The sequence below is a fragment of the Cebus imitator genome, unplaced genomic scaffold (genome assembly GCF_001604975.1).
Source record: "Cebus imitator isolate Cc_AM_T3 unplaced genomic scaffold, Cebus_imitator-1.0 Scaffold187, whole genome shotgun sequence".
Lineage (NCBI taxonomy): Eukaryota > Metazoa > Chordata > Mammalia > Primates > Cebidae > Cebus > Cebus imitator.
The window spans coordinates 2,041,009-2,060,490 of NW_016107502.1; the positions used below are offsets into that span (position 1 = coordinate 2,041,009).

Here is a 19,482-nt window from a genome sequence, read left to right on the forward strand (position 1 = left end):
AGACAGGGTCTTGCTCTGTTGCCCAGGCTGGAGTGCAGTGGCATGATCTTGGCTCACTGCAACTTCTGCCTCCTGGGTTCAAGCAATTCTCCCATCTCAGCCTCCTGAGTAGGTGGGATTACAGGCATGTGCCACCACACCCAGCTAATTTTTATATTTTTAGTAGGGACAGGGTTTCACCATGTTGGCCAGGCTGATCTCAAACTACTGACCTCAGGTGATCCACCTGCCTCAGCCTCCCAAAGTGCTGGGATTACAGGCATGAGCCACTGTACCTGGCCCTCCTTATGTTCTTTTAAAGATTAGAATTGCTGCATATCTTTTTATTATCCTCTCTTCCTTTTCTTGGTGTTTTATAGTAAAAAAGAAAATACTGTGTGAGGAATGTGTGGTTCGTTTTAATGTTTTTCTCTCCCAAATGGTATAGAGGAGTATGACATGGAAAAGTAAAATTTCCTTTTTCCTTTGGTCCCTGTAAACCACTCAGCTCACGGTTCTTTGAATTGGCATTGGCTCTGGTGGTCTTTGTCATCTTTTCTCATTCTTCCGACTCAGAACCATCCCCCTTGCTGTGTTTCCCTGACACTTAACCTGTGATTTTGTTTTTGAAGGTATTGCTCCCAACCTTAGTTTATGTGTAAGTGTGGCTGAATGGTCTGACACATGTCTAAAAAGCAGTAGTGTTCAATCAGAAACAACCCTACCCGATAGTGCTCATATTCCTTTCAGTGGCAGTGAATGTAATAGAAGTGATTGACGGGGAGCACATGCTAAGTGGATCATTTTTGCTGGTGACTGCATGAGTATACACTTTGTTCTTTGATTAGTGACTACAGGTGCTGTTGACTTTTTAAAAAATATTTTTAAATTTTATTTTTCAGTAGATAGCAATTTATATGGTTCAAAACACACAAAAGGGCCAGACATGATGGCTCATGCCTATAATCCCAGTACTTTAGGAGACTGAGGCAGGAGGAACACTTGCGCCCAGGAGTTGGAGACCAACTTGGGCAACATGGTAAAATTCCATCCCTTCAAATAGTAAAAACATCGCTGGTGTGGTGGCGCCTGCTTGTGGTTCCAGTTATTCGGGAGCCTGAGGTGGCAGGATTGCTTAAACCTGGTGGTTAAGGTTGCAGTGAACTGTAATGATGCCACTGCATTCCAGCCTTGGCAACAGAGCTAGACTCTTTCTCAAAAAAATAAATACACATAAATATATATATTTATACATATACACACATGTATCTCTTTTCTCTCCTGTTCTCTAACAATTTAGTTTCCTTCCTGGGGACAGCTAGTGTTTTCAGTTCCTTTTATATCTTTTCTAAAAATATTTTACGTGTATGCAAATTCTACATACGTTCATACACACATATATGTACCCATATATGTACTTTTTTTTTTCCTTTTAAACACAAAAGTAATGCAAATGCAATGTAAATGCTATATTGGTTAGGGAATAATGACAAGAAAATGTTTAGTTCAGACATAATTTTGTTTTTTCTCTGAATATTTTCCATCTATGGTTGCTTGAATCCACAGGTGCAGAACCCATGGATACAGGGGGCCGACTGTAATTTAATTAGTTCCATAATAATGGGCATTTAGGTTGTTTCTAATATTATGCTATTAGCAGTGGTTTAATTCCAATATAAAGGATGTGGAATCAGTGAGTGGTCTTGAAGTGTCTATAAAAAATACACTTTTAGAGGAGCATCAACATTTTGGGACATAAGAGGATATATGTAATTCTTTTTTTTGAGACGGAGTTTCACTCATGTTACCCAGGCTGGAGTGCAATGGCGCGATCTTGGCTCACTGCAACCTCCGCCTCCTGGGTTCAGGCAGTTCTCCTGTCTCAGCCTCCTGAGTAGCTGGGATTACAGGCACGCACCACCATGCCCAGCTAATTTTTTGTATTTTTAATAGAGACGGGGTTTCACCATATTGACCAGGATGGTCTCGATCTCTTGACCTCGTGATCCACCCGCCTCGGCCTCCCAAAGTGCTGGGATTACAGGCTTGAGCCACCACGCCCGGCCCGGATATATGTAATTCTTTTCATTTGCAGATAGTTGGTAAGCTTTTACGAAGTTTATGAAGAACAGAAAGGCTTATAGTCCTCCTCTCTTGTTTTCTGTCTTATGACATCTTTACAGTATTTCAGAAGCTTCTCCATTCTGCTTTTCTAAGGCTCTGACCTCTTTTCTTTTTGCTGTCCTGCATTTGTATATGCATCAGTGCAAGGGGTTAGAAGAAAGCATACTGTCTCTTCATCCTTCCCTGTGATAATAGCTCCATCCCATGTTTTTCTTGAGTTATGCTGACTGCTAATCTATACATAATTATGAGGAACCATGTACTCTCAATTAAATTTCTTCTAAGTTCTTAGGTCCAAACAGACACATCAAGTATTTAAGAGTCCAGTCATGAAAAGGAGCTAGCAGAATGGGAACTGTGAGGACCAGGGGTAGCTGGTGGTGCTGACTTCAGCACTCCTGAGTCCTGGCCCTCCCTCTGTCCCAGGAGGAAGAGGAGGTAGAACGGGAAATCATTAAACAGGAAGAAAGTGTGGATCCTGACTACTGGGAGAAATTGCTGCGGCACCATTATGAGCAGCAGCAAGAAGATCTAGCCCGAAATCTGGGCAAAGGAAAAAGAATCCGTAAACAGGTCAACTACAATGATGGCTCCCAGGAGGACCGAGGTGTGTGTGGCCGGCCCCGCCCCCCACCCATGGGCCGTTCCACTAGAGCAGTGGGCCCCGCTCATCTGCCCTCTCTCCCTCCAGATTGGCAGGACGACCAGTCCGACAACCAGTCCGATTACTCAGTGGCCTCAGAGGAAGGTGATGAAGACTTTGATGAACGTTCAGAAGGTGAGGGCTGTGCTTTTTTGTTGCTGTTGTAAATGTTGCCTTGTTTGATATCCTACCAGTGTCACTCATTCATCTTCTTCTTCTTGCAGCTCCCCGTAGGCCCAGTCGTAAGGGCCTGCGGAATGATAAAGATAAGCCATTGCCTCCTCTGTTGGCCCGTGTTGGTGGGAATATTGAAGTAAGTGTCGTACGATCCTAAGGAGGGGTGAGTGAGTGCCAGATATTGGGTCTTTGGTGGAATGTGACCTGCTCCCTCTCACCTGGATTTCTTCTTCCCCTAGGTACTTGGTTTTAATGCTCGTCAGCGAAAAGCCTTTCTTAATGCAATTATGCGATATGGTATGCCACCTCAGGATGCTTTTACTACCCAGTGGCTTGTAAGAGATCTGCGAGGCAAATCAGAGAAAGAGTTCAAGTAAGTTGAGGGCTGGAGTGGACTAATCTAGAGCAAGGGCTTCTGCTATCTATCTGGTCATTCCGTGGTTCTAGTCCTGGCCGTTCAGGGAAGTGGGCTGTTTCCTCTGTTGAAGTTGGCAGGTGAAGCTGTTACTAATAGGTTCCTGGCTTCCCTAGAAGAGAACCTGGGTCTTGGTGCGGGGTCTGGAGATCAGCCTTCCAGTGCAGTGGTGGTCTTTACCTCAAGGTGGAGCCATAGTCATTACTGTGATAATGCTTCACAAAGGGATGGAAAAGAATCTGATTTAGCCAGGCGCGGTGGCTCAAGCCTGTAATCCCAGCACTTTGGGAGGCCGAGGCGGGTGGATCACGAGGTCAAGAGATCGAGACCATCCTGGTCAACACGGTGAAACCCCGTCTCTACTAAAAATACAAAAAATTAGCTGGGCATGGTGGTGCGTGCCTGTAATCCCAGCTACTCAGGAGGCTGAGGCAGGAGAATTGCCTGAACCCAGGAGGCAGAGGTTGCGGTGAGCCGAGATTGTGCCATTGCACTCCAGCCTGGGTAACAAGAGCGAAACTCCGTCCCCCCCCAAAAAAAAAAAAAAAAAAGAATCTGATTTAAAGAGTTGGTGTGGACCAGGCACGGTGGGTCACACCTGTAATCTCAGCACTCTGGGAGGCTGAGGCGGGCAGATCACGAGGTCAAGATATTGATACCATCCTGACCAACATGGTGAAACCCTGTCTCTAATAAAAATACAAAGAACTACATGCCTGTACTTTCAGCTGTTTGGGAGGCTGAGGCAGGATAATCGCTTGAACCCAGGAGGCAGAGGTTGCAATGAGCCAAGATCACACCACTGCACTCCATCCTGGTGACAGAGAGACTCTGTCTCAAAAAAAAAAATAAATAAATAAAATAACATGATCCTTATTTTACTCATTTTTCTACTTCTTTATCTGCAGGGCATATGTCTCTCTTTTTATGCGGCATTTATGTGAGCCGGGGGCAGATGGGGCTGAGACCTTTGCTGATGGTGTCCCCCGAGAAGGCCTGTCTCGCCAGCATGTCCTTACTAGAATTGGTGTTATGTCTTTGATTCGCAAGAAGGTGAGCCCTGAACCTCTTGCCATTGTTACAAGTTTCTAGGGGGCCGGGCATGGTGGCTCATGCCTGTAATCCCAGCACTTTGGGAAGCCGAGGTGGGTGGATCACTTGAGATCAGGAGTTTGAGACCAGCCTGGTCAACATGGCGTAACCCCACCTCTAGTAAAAATACAAAAATTAGCTGCTGGGGTGGCAGGCCCCTGTAATCTCAGCTACTCAGGAGGCTGAGGCAGGAGAACTGCTTGAACCTCGGAGGTGGAGACTGGAGGGCCAATAGGAAAGGAGCCTGTAGCTGGAATTGAGTCTTCAACTTCTTGTCCCATTGCTACAGGTTCAGGAGTTTGAACATGTTAATGGGCGCTGGAGCATGCCTGAACTGGCTGAAGTAGAGGAAAACAAGAAAATGTCTCAGCCAGGGTCACCCTCCCCAAAGACTCCTACACCCTCCACTCCGGGCGACACGCAGCCCAACACTCCTGCACCTGCCCCACCTGCTGGTAAGTCTGCCTGTCCTATCATTTTCTGTCCTTCTCTTGTCCTGACCTATTTTTCTGCTCCCCTGTGCTCAGTTCTAACAGGGTAGTCTGGCAGGACACACAGCAATTTCCCTCTCAGTTTAGGAGGGCCGTCCTAAGAATAGGGCTGGCTCTTAAAGGCACGAGAGGACAATTTAAGATGAGACAAACTGGGAAAAAATGACCTTCTCTCTGATCTAGGACCTTCTTCCTAATTGATTGTCTCTTATTGGTCTGCAGAAGATGGGATAAAAATAGAGGAAAATAGCCTCAAAGAAGAAGAGAGCATAGAAGGAGAAAAGGAGGTTAAACCTGCAGCCCCTGAGACTGCCATTGAGGTAAGAGATGGGGGTGACTGACTGCCATACTAAAGACAAATGCGTAAGTCCAGTCTTCTTTTAGGTGCTAGCCTGTCTGCTTCATCTGTTTTTTTTTTTCTTCCTTTGAAGTGTACACAGCCCCCTGCCCCTGCCTCAGAGGATGAAAAGGTCGTTGTTGAACCCCCTGAGGGGGAGGAGAAAGTGGAAAAGGCAGAAGTGAAGGACAGAACAGAGGAACCTATGGAGACAGAGCCCAAAGGTAAAGGTATTCACATTTTGAAGCACTACGGATCCCTGTGTGAACCATGGTCACTCGTGGACTTTCAGTGGGGCTGTAGGGATGTCAGGAGGAAGTGACATACTGAAGAGTCTTGCGCCCTTGATTTTTAGGTGGCAGGTTTTCCCCCATCTTAAGATATCTCTTATGACTCTATTTTGTTGTTGTTGTTGATGAGACAGAGTCTCACTCTGTCACCCAGGCTGGAGTGCAGAGGCACAATCTCTGCCCACTGCAACTCCTGCCTCCTGGGTTCAAGCGATTCTTATGCCTCAGCTTCTGAGTTGCTGGGACTACAGGTGTGCCATCACCATGCCCAGGTAATTTTTGTTTTGTTTTTTGAAATGGAGTCTTGCTCTGTCGCCTAGGCTGGAGTGTAGTGGCATGATCTCGGCTCACTGCAATCTCTGCCTTCTGGGTTCAAGCAATTCTCCTCCTGCTTCAGTCTTCTGAGTAGCTGGGATTACAGATGCCTGGCTAATTTTTGTATTATTATTATTTTTCTAATAGAGATGGGGGTTCGCCATGTTGGGCAGGCTGGTTTTGAAATCCTAACCTCAGGTGATCCACCTACCTTGGCCTCCCAGAGTTCTGGGATTACAGGCGTGAGCCACCGCACCTGGCTAATTTTTGTATTTTTAATAGAGAGGGCTTTCACCATGTTGGCCAGGCTGGTCTTGAATTCCTGACCTCAAGTGTCTGCCCACCTCAGCTTCCCAAAGTGTTGGGATTACAGGCGTGAGCCATTGCGTCTGGCTAACATAACTCTAATTGCAGACATTTAGATGTAGGTCTCTCCGATTGGATAATTGGATATGTGGAACAGAGGAGAATGTTCTTCTTTTAGGTTTATTCTCAATAACATCTCTTCCCCTAGGTGTTGCTGATGTAGAGAAGGTGGAGGAGAAGTCAGCAATAGATCTGACCCCTATTGTAGTAGAAGACAAAGGTGGGTGTTTGGAGAAGTTGTTGTGGTTTAGAAGAACTCTAAAACCAGAAGCAAGGACTGTATCTGCCCTGCCTCCCAAGCCATACCCATCTAGCCGTTTTATCCCAAGATAAAAGACTGCACATGTCTCCACATTTAGTTGTCAGTGGGCCGATGGCACTATTTTCCGGGTCTGAGACACACCCAGGTGGAGAAGGGGTGGAGGTGGATGATTCTTGGAGCACACAGTGTTCTGGGTAAGGGCAATGGTGCTGGGCTTTTGTCTGGAACTGATATTTTTATTCTCTGTATTTTGTAGAAGAGAAGAAAGAAGAAGAAGAGAAGAAAGAGGTGATGCTTCAGAATGGAGAGACCCCCAAGGATCTGAATGATGAGAAACAGAAGAAAAATATTAAACAGCGTTTCATGTTCAACATTGCAGATGGTGGTTTTACTGGTATGGAACTGAAGGGCCCACCAGGGTTAGAAGGATCTGATGTGAAATTGGGGTTCTTGTTAGAAACCATGGCACAGGGACTTTACCTCTGTTAGATGAAGGAATGCTAAACTGATGGTGTACTCCCCTGGGTTCTGTGTAGAAAGCCAGAAGCAGATTATATGAAGATGGATCCAGGGGTAGGGGAGGGTGGGGGACAAGAATAAGTAGATTTTTCAATTCTCACAGATGTTTGCTTTTTTTCCCTGTTCTCCAACCTTTCATAAATTCCTCTTCAGAGTTGCACTCCCTTTGGCAGAATGAAGAACGGGCAGCCACAGTTACCAAGAAGACTTATGAGATCTGGCATCGACGGCACGACTACTGGCTGCTAGCTGGTATCATAAAGTATCCTTTGCCTGAATCTGGCCTGAGGCTTTTGGTGAAGGGTTCTGAAGGTCTCATAGGTTGAGGTTCTTATTTTCCTTGTTTTGTTTTTCCTGAGCACTTTTCCAATAGCCATGGCTATGCCCGGTGGCAAGACATCCAGAATGACCCACGATATGCCATCCTCAATGAGCCTTTCAAGGGTGAAATGAACCGTGGCAATTTCTTAGAGATCAAGAATAAATTTCTAGCTCGAAGGTTCAAGGTGAGTGGGTTGGGGAGGAATATAACGCTTAAGTGACAAACTTGAAAGTGCATCAGACTTGCAAGTTAACTGTACATGAGCTGTAGATGACTATGTGCCCAGTAAGTGACACAGTAGTACAGAGGGTTTGTTTGGGTAACACTGCAGATTGGAGTATTCAGGAAAGATACAGAGATGGGACTGAATTGCATCTCTGAGGAGGTAGAGCTCTCAGTCGGTGGGCTGCTGGTTCTTTTTTTTTCTTTTGAGGCAGAATCTCACTCTACCACTCTGTTGCCCAGGCCGGAGTGTAATGGCTCAATCTCAGCTCACTGCAACCTCTGCATCCTGGGTTCAAGTGATTCTCCTGCCTCAGCCTCCCGAATAGCTGGGATTACAGGTGCCTGCTACCACACCCGGCTAATTTTTTGTATTTTAAGTAGAGATGGGGTTTTACCATGTTGGCTGGGCTGGTCTTGAACTCCTGACTCAATTAATCCTCCTGTCTCGGCCTCCCAAAGTGCTGGGATTACAGGCATGAGCCACTGTGCTCAGCCTGGTTCTTTTTTCTGGGTTAAAGAGTACCTGTGGGGGCCAGGCATGGTAGCTCATGCCTGTAAACCCAGCACTTTGGGAGACCAAGGTGGGTGGATCATCTGAGGTCAGGAGTTTGAGACCAGCCTGACCAACATGGAGAAAGCCCATCTCTACTAAAAATACAAAATTAGCTGGGCATAGTGGTACATGCCTGTTACGGGAGGCTGAGGCAAGAGAATTGCTTGAACCCGGGAGGTGGAGTTTGTGGTGAACTGATATCTTACCATTGCACTCCAGCCTGGGCAACGAAAGTCAGACTCTTTCCAAAAAAAAAAAAAGTATCTGTGTGGATAAGGGGTGGGGTAGCTACAAAGATTAGATAGAAAAGTACAGCTCAGCCAGGTGCGGTGGCTCACACCTCTAATCCCAGCAATTTGGAAGGCCATGGTGGGCAGATCACCTGAGGTCAGGAGTTTGAGACCAGCTTAGCCAAATGGAGAAACCCCATCTCTACTAAAAATACAGAAGTTAGCCGGGCATGGTGGTACATGACTGTAGTCCCAGCTACTGGAGGGGTTGAGGCAGGAGGCTCGCTTGAACACAGGAAGTGGAGGTTGCAGCGAGCTGAGATCGTGCCACTGCACTCCAGCCTGGGCAACAGAGTGAGCCTCTGTCTCAAAAAAAAAAAATAGTACAGCTCTATTTTCAGAATCACTAGAGCTGTGCCCATTGAAAGGAGTCTCCTTCAGAAATTCAGCAAATGTTTATTTTTTTGAGACAGAGTTTCACACTTGTTGCCTAGGCTGGAGTGCAGTGGCACAATATCAGCTTGCTGCAATCTCTACCTCCTGGTTTCAAGTGATTCTCCTGCCTCAGCCTCCCAAGTAGCTGGGATTACAGGTGCCTGCTACCACACCTGGCTAATTTTTGTATTTTTAGTAGAGATGAGGTTTCATCATGTTGGCCAGGCTGATTTTGAACTCCTGACCTCAGGTGATCCACCCACCTCAGCCTCCCAAAGTGCTGGGATTACAGGTATGAACCACCGTGTTCCACCACCAAATGTTTATTGAAGGAACCTTGTATGCAGACCCTCAAATGGGATAGCATGAAGACAATACCTGTCTCTTTGGCGCATGCCTGTAGTCCCAGCACTTTGGGAGGCTGAGGCGGGTGGATCACCTGATGTCAGGAATTTGAGACCATTCTGGCCAACATGGTGAAACCCTGTCTCTATTAAAAATACAAAAATTAGCCAGTTGTGGTGGTGGGTACCTGTAATCCCAGCTATTCGAGAGGCTGATGCAGGAGTATCGTTTGAAGCCAGGAGGTGGAGATTGCAGTGAGCTGAGATCGAACCACTGCACTTTAGGCTGAGGACAGAACGAGACTCCATCTCAAAAAAAAAAGACATGTCTCTTGTCTCGTATGCTAAGTATAGTCAGGGGAGTAAGAGATGTACATTAATAATGTACACTAATAAGCCTTCAAGTTATTATGTACTAAGCAGTGATGTGCACAGGAATAAAAAGACAAAGCATGGTACCTGTTGTCAAGGAGCTTTCAGTTTCAAGTAGGAGCACATGTAATTAAATGAATGTCATTCTGCATATCAGGAGAGAGATTGCTGGTTGGCATAAGAAAGTTCTCCAGAGAGGGCCAGGTATAGTGGCTAATCCAAGCATTTTAAAAGACTGAGGTGAGCTGATTGCTTGAGTCCAGGAATTTGATACTAGCTTGGGCAACATGACAAATCCCCATGTCTACAAAAAAAATAATTAGCTAGGCATGGTGGTGTGCAGCTGTAGTCCCAGCTACTTGGGAGGTTGCAGTGAGCCTAGATTGTGCCACTGCACTCCAGCCTAGGCACTGGAGCTCACTCAATGTTTTAAAAAAAAGAAAAAAGTTCTCCAGAGAGAACTGGAGTAGGGAGGGAACTCACGAATGACTTTATGGAGAAGATGGCATTGGAATAAAGTTTTGAGGAGTGCGATAGAGATTTTTTGGTAGGAACAGAATGGTGTCTGAACAAAGGGATTAGGTTGGGCAAAGACATGAGGCAGCAAAGCTTAGTGTGTCTGGAAACAGCAAATAGCCCAGTTGAGCTGTAGGGAAACATTTATATTGGGTGACGGTGGGAGGTTGGTTGGAATGAGAAAGGTAGAAGGGCTAGAGGTCAGTAGGTGGGTTTTTGGCACCAGATAAGAGAGTTTGGACTTTACCCTATGGTTAATGGCCAGCCATTGAAAGTTTGTGAGCAGAGTTTTGATAGGACCAAGGGAAATAGAAACAGCATTCATAAGATTACAAAACTATCATACAGTCAGGAAGTGTTAACGGGCCTGGGCTATGATGCTGGTTGTGGAAAATGAAAGGGTAAAGATAAAGGAAACAAAACACCAAAGAATTTACTGGACTTAGTGACTTACTGTAGGGTTCAGTAAACCTTTCCCCTCCCCTCCCCTCCCCCCTTCCCCCCAAACCAAAAATGGATAATAAAACCTTTTTTTTTTTTGAGACGAAGTCTCCGTTGCCCAGGCTGGAGTGCAGTGGCGCCATCTCCTGGCTCACTGCAAACTCCGCCTACCGGATTCACGTGATTCCCCTGCCTCCAAGCAATTCTCCTGCCTCAGCCTCCTGAGTAGGTGGTATTAAAGGCATGTACCGCCACCATCCCTGGCTAATTTTTATATTTTTAGTAGAGATGGGGTTTTGCCATGTTGGCCAGGCTGGTCTTAAACTCTGACCTCAGGTCATTTGCCCGCCTCGGCCTCCCAAAGTGCTGGGATTACAGGCGTGAGCTACTGCGCTCAGCCAAACCTTTTCTATTAAATGGCTAGATAGGCTTCAGGCTCTGTGGGACATGCAATCTCTGAGGCTTCAGGCTCTGTGGGACATGAGGTCTCTGTTGCACACACTCAACTTCATCTTTGTTGTGTGAAAGCAGCCACAGGGGATACATAAACCATTAAGTTAGGATGTGTTTCAATGACATTTCATCTATGGATATTACAATTTGAATTTTGTATAATTCTCATGAAGTGGCATGAAATAGTTTTGTTTTGACTTTTTGCCAACCATTTTAAAATGTAAAACCCATTCTTAGCTCTTGGGCTATATAAAAACAGGTGGTGGGGCAGATCTGGCTCACGGGCTGTAGCTTGCCAACTCCTGACTTAGTAGATTTGAGGACAAAGGAGTGAGACGGAAAATAACTAACATTTTGAGTCTGACTGACCGAGAAAGTTAATTGTCATTCTTTTCTACAAAAGAATGATAACAAATTTTAGACAAGTCATTCGGGATTTCTCATAAATCAGCACCCCTCCCACTACTGAGCCCCATCACCATACATCACCATACACTAGTGGAATCAGAACCAGTGCTCAAGGTACATGTTTGAGAAGCATCAGAGCATCTGCATAGAAGGGCTGGCTGATACTAGGAGAGGGGGAAGGTATGAGAAATCTTCTCATGTCTTAATTGAGTCATGCGTTTTATGAATATATATTTTTAAGTAATTTTTAAAAATCTGGCCGGGCGTGGTGGCTTGGGCCTGAAACCCCAGCACTTTGGGAGGCTGAGGCTGGCGGATCACCTGAGGTCGGAGTTCGAGACCAGCCTGACCAACGGGGAGAAACACCGTCTCTAATAAAAATACAAAATTAGTTGGATGTGGTGGCGTATGCCTGTCATCCCAGCTACTTAGGAGGCTGAGGCAGGACAACTGCTTGAACCCAGGAGGCAGAGGTTTCGGTGAGCTGAGATCGTGCCATTGCACTCCAGCCGGGGCAATGAGAACGAAACTCTGTCTCTCTCAAACACACAAGATATTTTCGTAACTTAAGAACCAGCATTCTGCCTCTTGGGATATATTTCAAAGAACCCTATACAGCTCCATCAGGTGGCATGTGCAAGAGTGTTTCTGCAGTATGACTTTGGTGGTGGGGGCCTAGATGCAACCTAAATTGTTCAGCATTAGGAGAATGCATGGGTACAACATGTATTTATATCATGGAGCGTTATGCAGCAGAAGCAACAACATGCATGTGCATACAACATAAGTGGAACGTTTAAAAGATATGTCGTGAGAGAATAAAAAACATGTACAGAAAACATCATTCTGTGACTTCAAAACGTACATAGGAAACAAAAAGCCACAGTATTATTAGAAAGGTTGAGTTTCAGATAAATGGGAGTGAGAATGTCAATAACGGGATCATTTTTGTATAAGAACCTAAAAGAGTTTTAAAAACAAAGACATTCAAAAGGAAAGAAAAAAGGTACAAGGCAAGTTAAACGGCTTGGGTATGGGAATGAGCGGTCCATGAAGTTCTTTATAGGTTCTTATTACCATGAGAAACAATGAGGTGAGCTGAGAGGCCAATCAGAAGCTAGCAAAGTGAGTTACCAGTCCAACTCCCGTTTCCTCTTATCCCTTGTCCAGCTCTTAGAACAGGCTCTGGTGATTGAGGAACAGCTGCGCCGGGCTGCTTACTTGAACATGTCAGAAGACCCTTCTCACCCTTCCATGGCCCTCAACACCCGCTTTGCTGAGGTGGAGTGTTTGGCGGAAAGTCATCAGCACCTGTCCAAGGAGTCAATGGCAGGAAACAAGCCAGCCAATGCAGTCCTGCACAAAGGTAGCCAGTGGCTCCCCTGCCTCCTGCTGATTCAGCTTCCTTCCTCATCTGACCCCATCCCAATGTATATATATCTGTTTTCAAACCTTTTTCAGAGCTTCTTTGGGAGTTTAGGAGGTACTAGGGATCATTGCCATCCTTGGGAAGCTAATATCTTAGAGGCAATCAAAGACAGTAGTTCTTTGCCTCCTTTTTTTTTTTTTTGAGACGGAGTCTTACTCTGTCGCCCAGACTGGAGTGTAGTGGTGCGATCTCAGCTCACTGCAAACTCCACCTGGGAGTTTAATTTCCTGTCTCTGCCTCCTGAGTAGCTGGGATTACAGGCGCCCACCTGACCTTGGGTGATCCAGCCTCCCAAACAGCCTTTTTTTTCTTTTATTTTTTAAGAGATGGTTCTCGGCTGTGCACAGTGGCCCAGGCCTGTAATCTCATCCCTTTGGAAGGACTTGGTCCACTGCCACTTCTACCTCCTGTGTTCAAGCGATTCTCCTGCCTCAGCCTCCTGAGTAGCTGGGACTACAGGCATGCAGCACCACTTGTGGCTCATTTTTGTATTTTTATTAGAGGGTTTCACCATGTTTGCCAAGCTGGTCTTGAACTGACTTCAAGTGATCCACCTGCCTTGGCCTCCCAAAGTGCTGGGATTATAGGCATGAGGATCCACCATGTCTGGCCCTGGCCACCTATTTTAACTTCAAATATATTCAGGTTCTTGAGATGGAAAGCAAAGCAGAATAATATAGTGTCATTTGGGATACTTTAGAGGTAACTTCAGGTGATAAAAGATCCCTTCAAATTCTAGACCCCTTTCAACATTTTGTTTCTAATTAAAGTAAAAGGTTATGAGGAGGTGGAGGGTGAAATGAGGAAAAGAATGCTGTTACAATGGAGGTGGGAGACAGATTCTGAAGGTAGAGAAGTATTAAGGGAAAAGAAAACAGGAATAAGCTTCTCAAGAAGGGGAAATACCATAATAGCAAGGGATAGTGAAGGTTTAGGTGACTTTAAAAAGCGCAGGATTATGGATAGTTGGAACTGGAATATGAGGAATAGGAATTGGAACATGATGGAGGTCAGGTGACAGAAGACTAACACATCACAGTCACTGAGAAGTGACAGGGGGCTGGTCCACTAAGATAGAGGGAGCTCAGTCTTGGCCACCACAGCTCACCACCTCTTTTTCTCCCTGTGCAGTTCTGAAACAGCTGGAAGAACTGCTGAGTGACATGAAAGCCGATGTGACTCGACTCCCAGCTACCATTGCCCGAATTCCCCCAGTTGCTGTGAGGTTACAGATGTCAGAGCGTAACATTCTCAGCCGCCTGGCAAACCGGGCACCCGAGCCTACCCCACAGCAGGTAGGACTATTTTCTTCTCGATGCCACCTCTTCCTGCAGAACCATTCTAGACCTTGTAACTTTGCTTTATGTCCCTAGCTTTGCATACTGGGTGGGTGGGCGATCAGTGAATTCCCTTGAGATTGGGTAGCTTCCTGTCCTCTGGAATTCTGACCCCTTGGTTCTCTTTCTCTATAGGTAGCCCAGCAGCAATGAAGATGCAGATTGATACCACCTCCACCGCTGAGCAGTGACCTTCCTCACTTTTCTCTTGTCCCAGCTTCTCCCTTGGGGGCCTGAGACCCTCACCTTCCTTCTGCCCATCTTCCATGTTGTAAAGGAACAGCCCCCGTGCACTGGGAGAGGGGTGGGAGTGAGGGGCAGTGGTGCCCTTCCTGCAGGAGAGACATGCAGCAGTAGCGCCGGCGCCATCTGCAGGAGCTGGCGGGCTGGCCTTCTGGACCCTGGCTTCTCCCCACTGTAACGCCTGTTACACACAAACTGTTGTGGGTTCCTGCCAGGCTTGAAGAAAATGATCTGAATTTCTTCCTCCTTTTGGTTTTATTTTGTTGGTTTATTTTGTGTTTTCTTTTCTCCTTTTTGGGGGGTATTCAGAGTGGGCTGGGCCCCTGGGCGAGACACAGCTACCTTTGTTGACATCTTTTTAATACCAGGAACCCAGCGGCTTTANACCAGGAACCCAGCGGCTTTATCCACTGAGCGGCTAAATAAAGAAAAAAAAAAAAAAAAAAAAGGAAAAAACCAAAAGCATAAAAAACCACAGCAAATTTCTTGATGAAAATTGAAAATAAAAGTTTCCTTGTATTTTAGTGCTCTGGTTCAGTGTGGGTGTGGGTGTAGGTGCAGGTGGATGAGTGTGTGTGGCAGGAGCCCGGCACCTGTATAATTGAAAATTAAGGTATCCTGATAACTCCACTGAAGAGCTGGGTTCTGTGTGTGGGTGCAGTGTGTGCCCAGCCAAGGATGGCTTCTACCTGTGGAAAATGAGAGGCTGCAAGATGGGAGGACCACAGCTTGATAGTTCCGTGACCTTGAACAAGTTGTTTAACTTACGTGGGATGCAGAATTCTCATGTATAAAACAAAGAGATCTACCTCATGGCTGTCAAGTTAAACCAGTAAAGTACTTTTAACAGTTTTTAACATCATCTAACCACTACCTTAATGTTAGTTTCAGGGAAGGCTGAGGGAGGTTTTTCTTGCTCAGTTGTGCAAAATGGGGATGCAATTTGTGGACGAGTACAGCCTCGATTTAACACCCCCGGAGGCCGGACCAAACCCCCTCCCACCCCGAAATCCTGGTTAGCTCATCCTTCCTCCCGTCCTAGACCAGATCAGCCTTGCGTGTAACCCGTCGTTTCCCAACTAATCATAGACTCGCCTGAAAGCGAGTTCGGGCTGAGACGCCCCCTGTGAACGAGGTGCAGTGCAGCAACTCAACCGAGAGACTGAGCAGGTGTGAGCGTCAAGGAAGGGGCTGGTAGGGCGGGGCGCGGTGGCTCAGAGCCTGTAATCTCAGCACAAAGGCGGGGGCAAGGATGATCGCTTAAACCAAGGTGACAGAGTGAGACGACCCCCCCCCCCCACCCATTACACCCCGTCTCTATAAAAGATTTTAAAAAGGGGGAGGCTGAGAGTAGAAGGTAAGTGGCAAGGAATTCCATGATTTTTTTCTTTTTTTGAGGTGGTTTCGCTCTTGCTCAGGCTGGAGTGAAGCGGCACGATCTCCGCTCACTGCAACCTCCGCATCCCGGGTTCAAGCAATTCTCCTGCTTCAGCCTCGCAAGCAGCTGGGATTATAGGCGCCCGCCACTACGCCCGGCTAATTTTCGTGTTTTTGGTACAGACGGGGTTTCACCATGTTGGTCAGGCTGGTCTCGAACTTCTGACCTCAGGCGATCCACCCACCTCAGTCTCCCAAAGTGCAGGCATTACAGGCGTGAGCCACCGCGCCCGGCCTGGAGCTACATTATCTCGATGCTGGATTAAAGCAGTGCATGCTAGGGAGAGGACCCCGCTGTCGGGCCCTGGTTCGAGGAGAGGGTGCGGCTTTCACGCACCAGCTTTTCTGACAGAAACCGGCCATGAGGCTCAAAGCCAACTCCTTGAAGGAAGGGCGGGCAAGCTGAGAGGTTTCGTCGCATTGCTCCCTCCACACCCCACGGGTGTAAGCTGCGCGTCCCCTTCGAATTTCCCCCTGCCAGCCGCCGCCGCCGGCTCCGCGCTCTTTCCCAGGGCAAGCGTAAGTTCCGGGTGCGGCGGCCTACCGGACGCAACCGGAAGAGGCGGGGCCACGAGGCTAGCGCCACCCGTGCGCCTGCGTGGAACGATTCTGTGCTGAATGCGGGCTGAAAGCTAGCTCCGGGGTGCACGTGGAGCGCCGCCCGAAGGGCAGTCTCAGGCGGTAACCCGCGTTCTGGTGGGTTTAGAGGAAGTTGGGGGACGAAGGGTGGCAGCGCTGACCTGGTCTGGGACGTGGGGAGAGGGATGCGCTACCGGGGTTTCCGGGTGGGAGGACGTTTGGTCGGCCTTCCAGGGGGATAGCGGGGGTGCTTGAGTCGCGGGTGCTGAGTTGAGCCTGTGCCTTTTCCCGCTCTGATACGCCGAGCCTGCGTTCTGCCATTCCCTCTGGCACGCACGACGCTCTCTTCTCCCACTTCTGTATGCCACAGCACCATGGGGCGCAAGTTGGACCCTACGAAGAAGGAGAAGCGGGGGCCAGGCCGAAAGGCCCGGAAGCAGAAGGGCGCCGAGACAGAACTCGCCAGATTCTTGCCCGCAGGTAACGATTAGTTGTGGCCCCCTGATCCCTCAGCTTTTGCAGTATTCTGTATCATAACCACGTCTCTTTTTTCGTCTCTGTTCGTTTTCTATTCAGTCTTCTCTGCGTGAGTTACTAGGAGGTATGAATGAAACACTGTCGTTGAGATTGTAGGTACTGTTTAGGTTGTAGAGAAGATGTGACACGGACACAACTATTCGTGCAAGGAAAAGTGTGGTTTAAAACATTGTGGGTTCAGAGGAAGGGAGATCCTATGCAGAACTGTAAAAGTTTTTGTTAAGATGGGTTTTGAAAAATGGGTAACATTGTAGTAAGAGGAAGCAGTGAAATAGAGGGGTCAGTCAATGACTTGCCTTTTGGAAGGGATGGAAATGGAAAAGCATGGATCCGGCTTCACTCCGAGTCGTCTGCTGTGTGGAAGACTGGACCGGGAGTTTGTGTTGGGCATTGGATAAAGGATGCAGTTTATTGAGATGGTACCAAACGCTGGACATTATATTGAACTTGTTGGTCATGTTATATCACTTCATCGTCTTAGAGTCCTGTGAGAGAGGCACTGTTAAGGAAGTGGATGCTGAGAGGTGAAGAAACTCATATAGCCAGGCATGGTGGTTCACGCCTGTAATCCCAGCACTTCGGGAAGCCGAGGCAGGTGAATCACCTGAGGTCAGGTAGTCGAGATCAGCCTCGCCAACATGGTGAAACCCCGTCTGTACTAAAAATACAAAAATTAACTGGGTGTGGTGGCTCGGGCCTGTAGTCCCACATACTCGGGAGGCTGAGGCAAGAGAATCACTTGAACTGGGGAGATGGAGGTTGTAGTGAGCCGAGATTGCTCTACTGCATTCCAACTTGGGAGACAAGAGTGAAACTCCATTTCAAAAAACTCATGTACAGCTGTTATATAATGACAGGGCTGAGATTCAAATGGACTCCCTTTAATTAGTGTACTAATTCTCTTACCATTTTTATTTTCATTCCCTTTTTTATTTTTAATTTACTTTTATTTATTTACTTTTTTTGAGATGGAGTCTTGCTTTGTCGGAGTGTGGGTTGTAGTGCAGTGGTGTGATCTCAGCTCACTGCAACCTCCACCCCCCGGGTTCAAGCGATTCTCCTGCCTCAGCCTCTGAAGTAGCTAGGACTACAGGCGCATGCCACCATGCCTAGCTAATTTTTGTATTTTTAGTAGAGACAGGGTTTCACCATGTTGGCCAGATGGTCTTGATCTCTTGACTTCGTGATCTTTGCGCCTTGGCCTCCCAAAGCGTTGGCATTGCAGGCATGAGGCACCGCACCCAGCCCTCATTTACTTTTAATGTTTCCTGTAACTTATTCTGCCTCATTTTTCTTTTTTAAACAGTAAGTGACGAAAATTCCAAGAGGCTGTCTAGTCGTGCTCGAAAGAGGTAAGTGTGGGTATCAAGACTTCAGTAGATTAAATTGGTACTGCTCATCTTTGACCACAGAGTTAATTGTGGACTCTCATATTTCCCTGTGGTGGAAATGGCAGAGCCTGGAAGTATCTTCCCATTTCTTCACTGCTTGTTTCTCTTGTATCTTTTCAGAGCAGCCAAGAGGAGGTTGGGCTCTGCTGAATTCCCTGAGACAAATAAGTCTCCTGAGGCCAAGCCGTTGCCTGGAAAGCTACCACAAGGTCAGTGAAACTAAGAGCTGGATACTACATGTGGAGTCCTCTGGGTCCTGGGTAGGGAAGGACTTGCTGAATATTTCCAGAAGGGAACAGCCAAAGGACATTCTGAGGGGTAGAAAGTACAGGCTCCCAGGGTGTGGGGCCAAGGAATGTGTGGCTGCCATTAGTCCAGAACTTTTCAAACCCTTAGGGATCTCTGCAGGAGCTGTCCAGACAGCTGATAAGAAGGGAACCCAGTCCCTATTTAATGCTGCTCGAGGCAAGAAGCGCCCAGCACCTAGCAGTGATGAGGAAGAGGAAGACTCTGAAGAAGATGATGTGGTGAACCATGGGGACCTCTGGGACTCCGAGGACAGTGATGCTGATATGGTAGATGACTATGGAGCTGACTCCAACTCCGAGAATGAGGAGGAAGGTGAAGAGGTGAGATTCATCTCTCTGGGCATTCAGAGAAGATCCTTGCTATTTAGTTTTTTCCTAGATTTTTGAGACTATTTTTTAGTGACAAGGATAAGCCTGATTAGAGGAAAACAATTTTTGTGCTCCATCACTGTTTCCCTACTGCCTTACATCCTCTCCCAGTGCACCTGCAAGTTTGAAACTGCTGTAGGATAGAGCATTTAAAAAAATCTGGAAGGCTTTGCTGATGTGGATGTGGGAAGGTGGACAATGCTATGCTCCGCCGATGGGAATAGACATGTAGGCACTGTTTTTATAAAGCAGTTAACTCAGAACTTTGAGAAATGTGTTCCTTTTGGCTGGGTATGGTGGCTCCCATCTATAATCGCAGCACTTTGGGAGGCTAAGGCAGGAGGATTTCTTGAGACCAGGAGTTGGAGACCAGCTTGGACAACATAGGGTAAACCCATATCTACAAAAAATTAAAAAATTGGCTGAGTGCAGTGGCTCACACCTGTATTCCTAGCACTTTGGGAGGCCAGGTGGATCACCTGAGCTCAGGAGTTCGAGACCAGCCTGGGGCAACTTCAGCCTGGGCAACAAAGTGAGACTCTG

General features: G+C 47.1%; 2 protein-coding genes and 1 non-coding gene across 15 annotated transcripts in view; all 3 read left to right on the forward strand.

Moving 5' to 3' along the window:
* CHD4 (chromodomain helicase DNA binding protein 4) overlaps positions 1 to 14,842 on the forward strand; it is a 37,421-nt gene extending 22,579 nt beyond the window's left edge. For 3 of the 8 annotated variants that reach the window (XM_017546121.2, XM_017546116.2, XM_017546119.2), the window contains exons 26-40: positions 2,530 to 2,710; positions 2,795 to 2,881; positions 2,971 to 3,059; positions 3,163 to 3,296; positions 4,247 to 4,391; positions 4,720 to 4,885; positions 5,144 to 5,241; positions 5,353 to 5,482; positions 6,378 to 6,449; positions 6,748 to 6,885; positions 7,164 to 7,272; positions 7,384 to 7,516; positions 12,480 to 12,678; positions 13,870 to 14,033; positions 14,211 to 14,842. In XM_017546121.2, coding sequence (XP_017401610.1) covers positions 2,530 to 2,710; positions 2,795 to 2,881; positions 2,971 to 3,059; positions 3,163 to 3,296; positions 4,247 to 4,391; positions 4,720 to 4,885; positions 5,144 to 5,241; positions 5,353 to 5,482; positions 6,378 to 6,449; positions 6,748 to 6,885; positions 7,164 to 7,272; positions 7,384 to 7,516; positions 12,480 to 12,678; positions 13,870 to 14,033; positions 14,211 to 14,228 — 1,863 coding nt within the window. In that variant the 3' untranslated portion in view covers positions 14,229 to 14,842. Of the gene's footprint in view, positions 1 to 2,529; positions 2,882 to 2,970; positions 3,060 to 3,162; positions 3,297 to 4,246; positions 4,392 to 4,719; positions 4,886 to 5,143; positions 5,242 to 5,352; positions 5,483 to 6,377; positions 6,450 to 6,747; positions 6,886 to 7,163; positions 7,273 to 7,383; positions 7,517 to 12,479; positions 12,679 to 13,869; positions 14,034 to 14,210 lie in introns of all 8 variants that reach the window. The other 5 variants (XM_017546118.2, XM_017546117.2, XM_017546120.2 and 2 more) reach the window with 5 other exon arrangements.
* On the forward strand, positions 4,922 to 5,058 carry LOC119473813. The gene has a single exon (XR_005203049.1).
* A 1,114-nt stretch (positions 14,843 to 15,956) lies between the features above and the next one.
* Positions 15,957 to 19,482, forward strand: part of NOP2 (NOP2 nucleolar protein) — a 16,100-nt gene continuing 12,574 nt past the window's right edge. For 4 of the 6 annotated variants that reach the window (XM_037744843.1, XM_037744845.1, XM_017546124.1 and 1 more), the window contains exons 1-5: positions 15,957 to 16,451; positions 16,705 to 16,814; positions 18,178 to 18,223; positions 18,383 to 18,471; positions 18,659 to 18,891. In XM_037744843.1, coding sequence (XP_037600771.1) covers positions 16,709 to 16,814; positions 18,178 to 18,223; positions 18,383 to 18,471; positions 18,659 to 18,891 — 474 coding nt within the window. In that variant the 5' untranslated portion in view covers positions 15,957 to 16,451; positions 16,705 to 16,708. The remainder of the gene's footprint in view (positions 16,452 to 16,704; positions 16,815 to 18,177; positions 18,224 to 18,382; positions 18,472 to 18,658; positions 18,892 to 19,482) is intronic. The other 2 variants (XM_037744844.1, XM_017546128.2) reach the window with 1 other exon arrangement.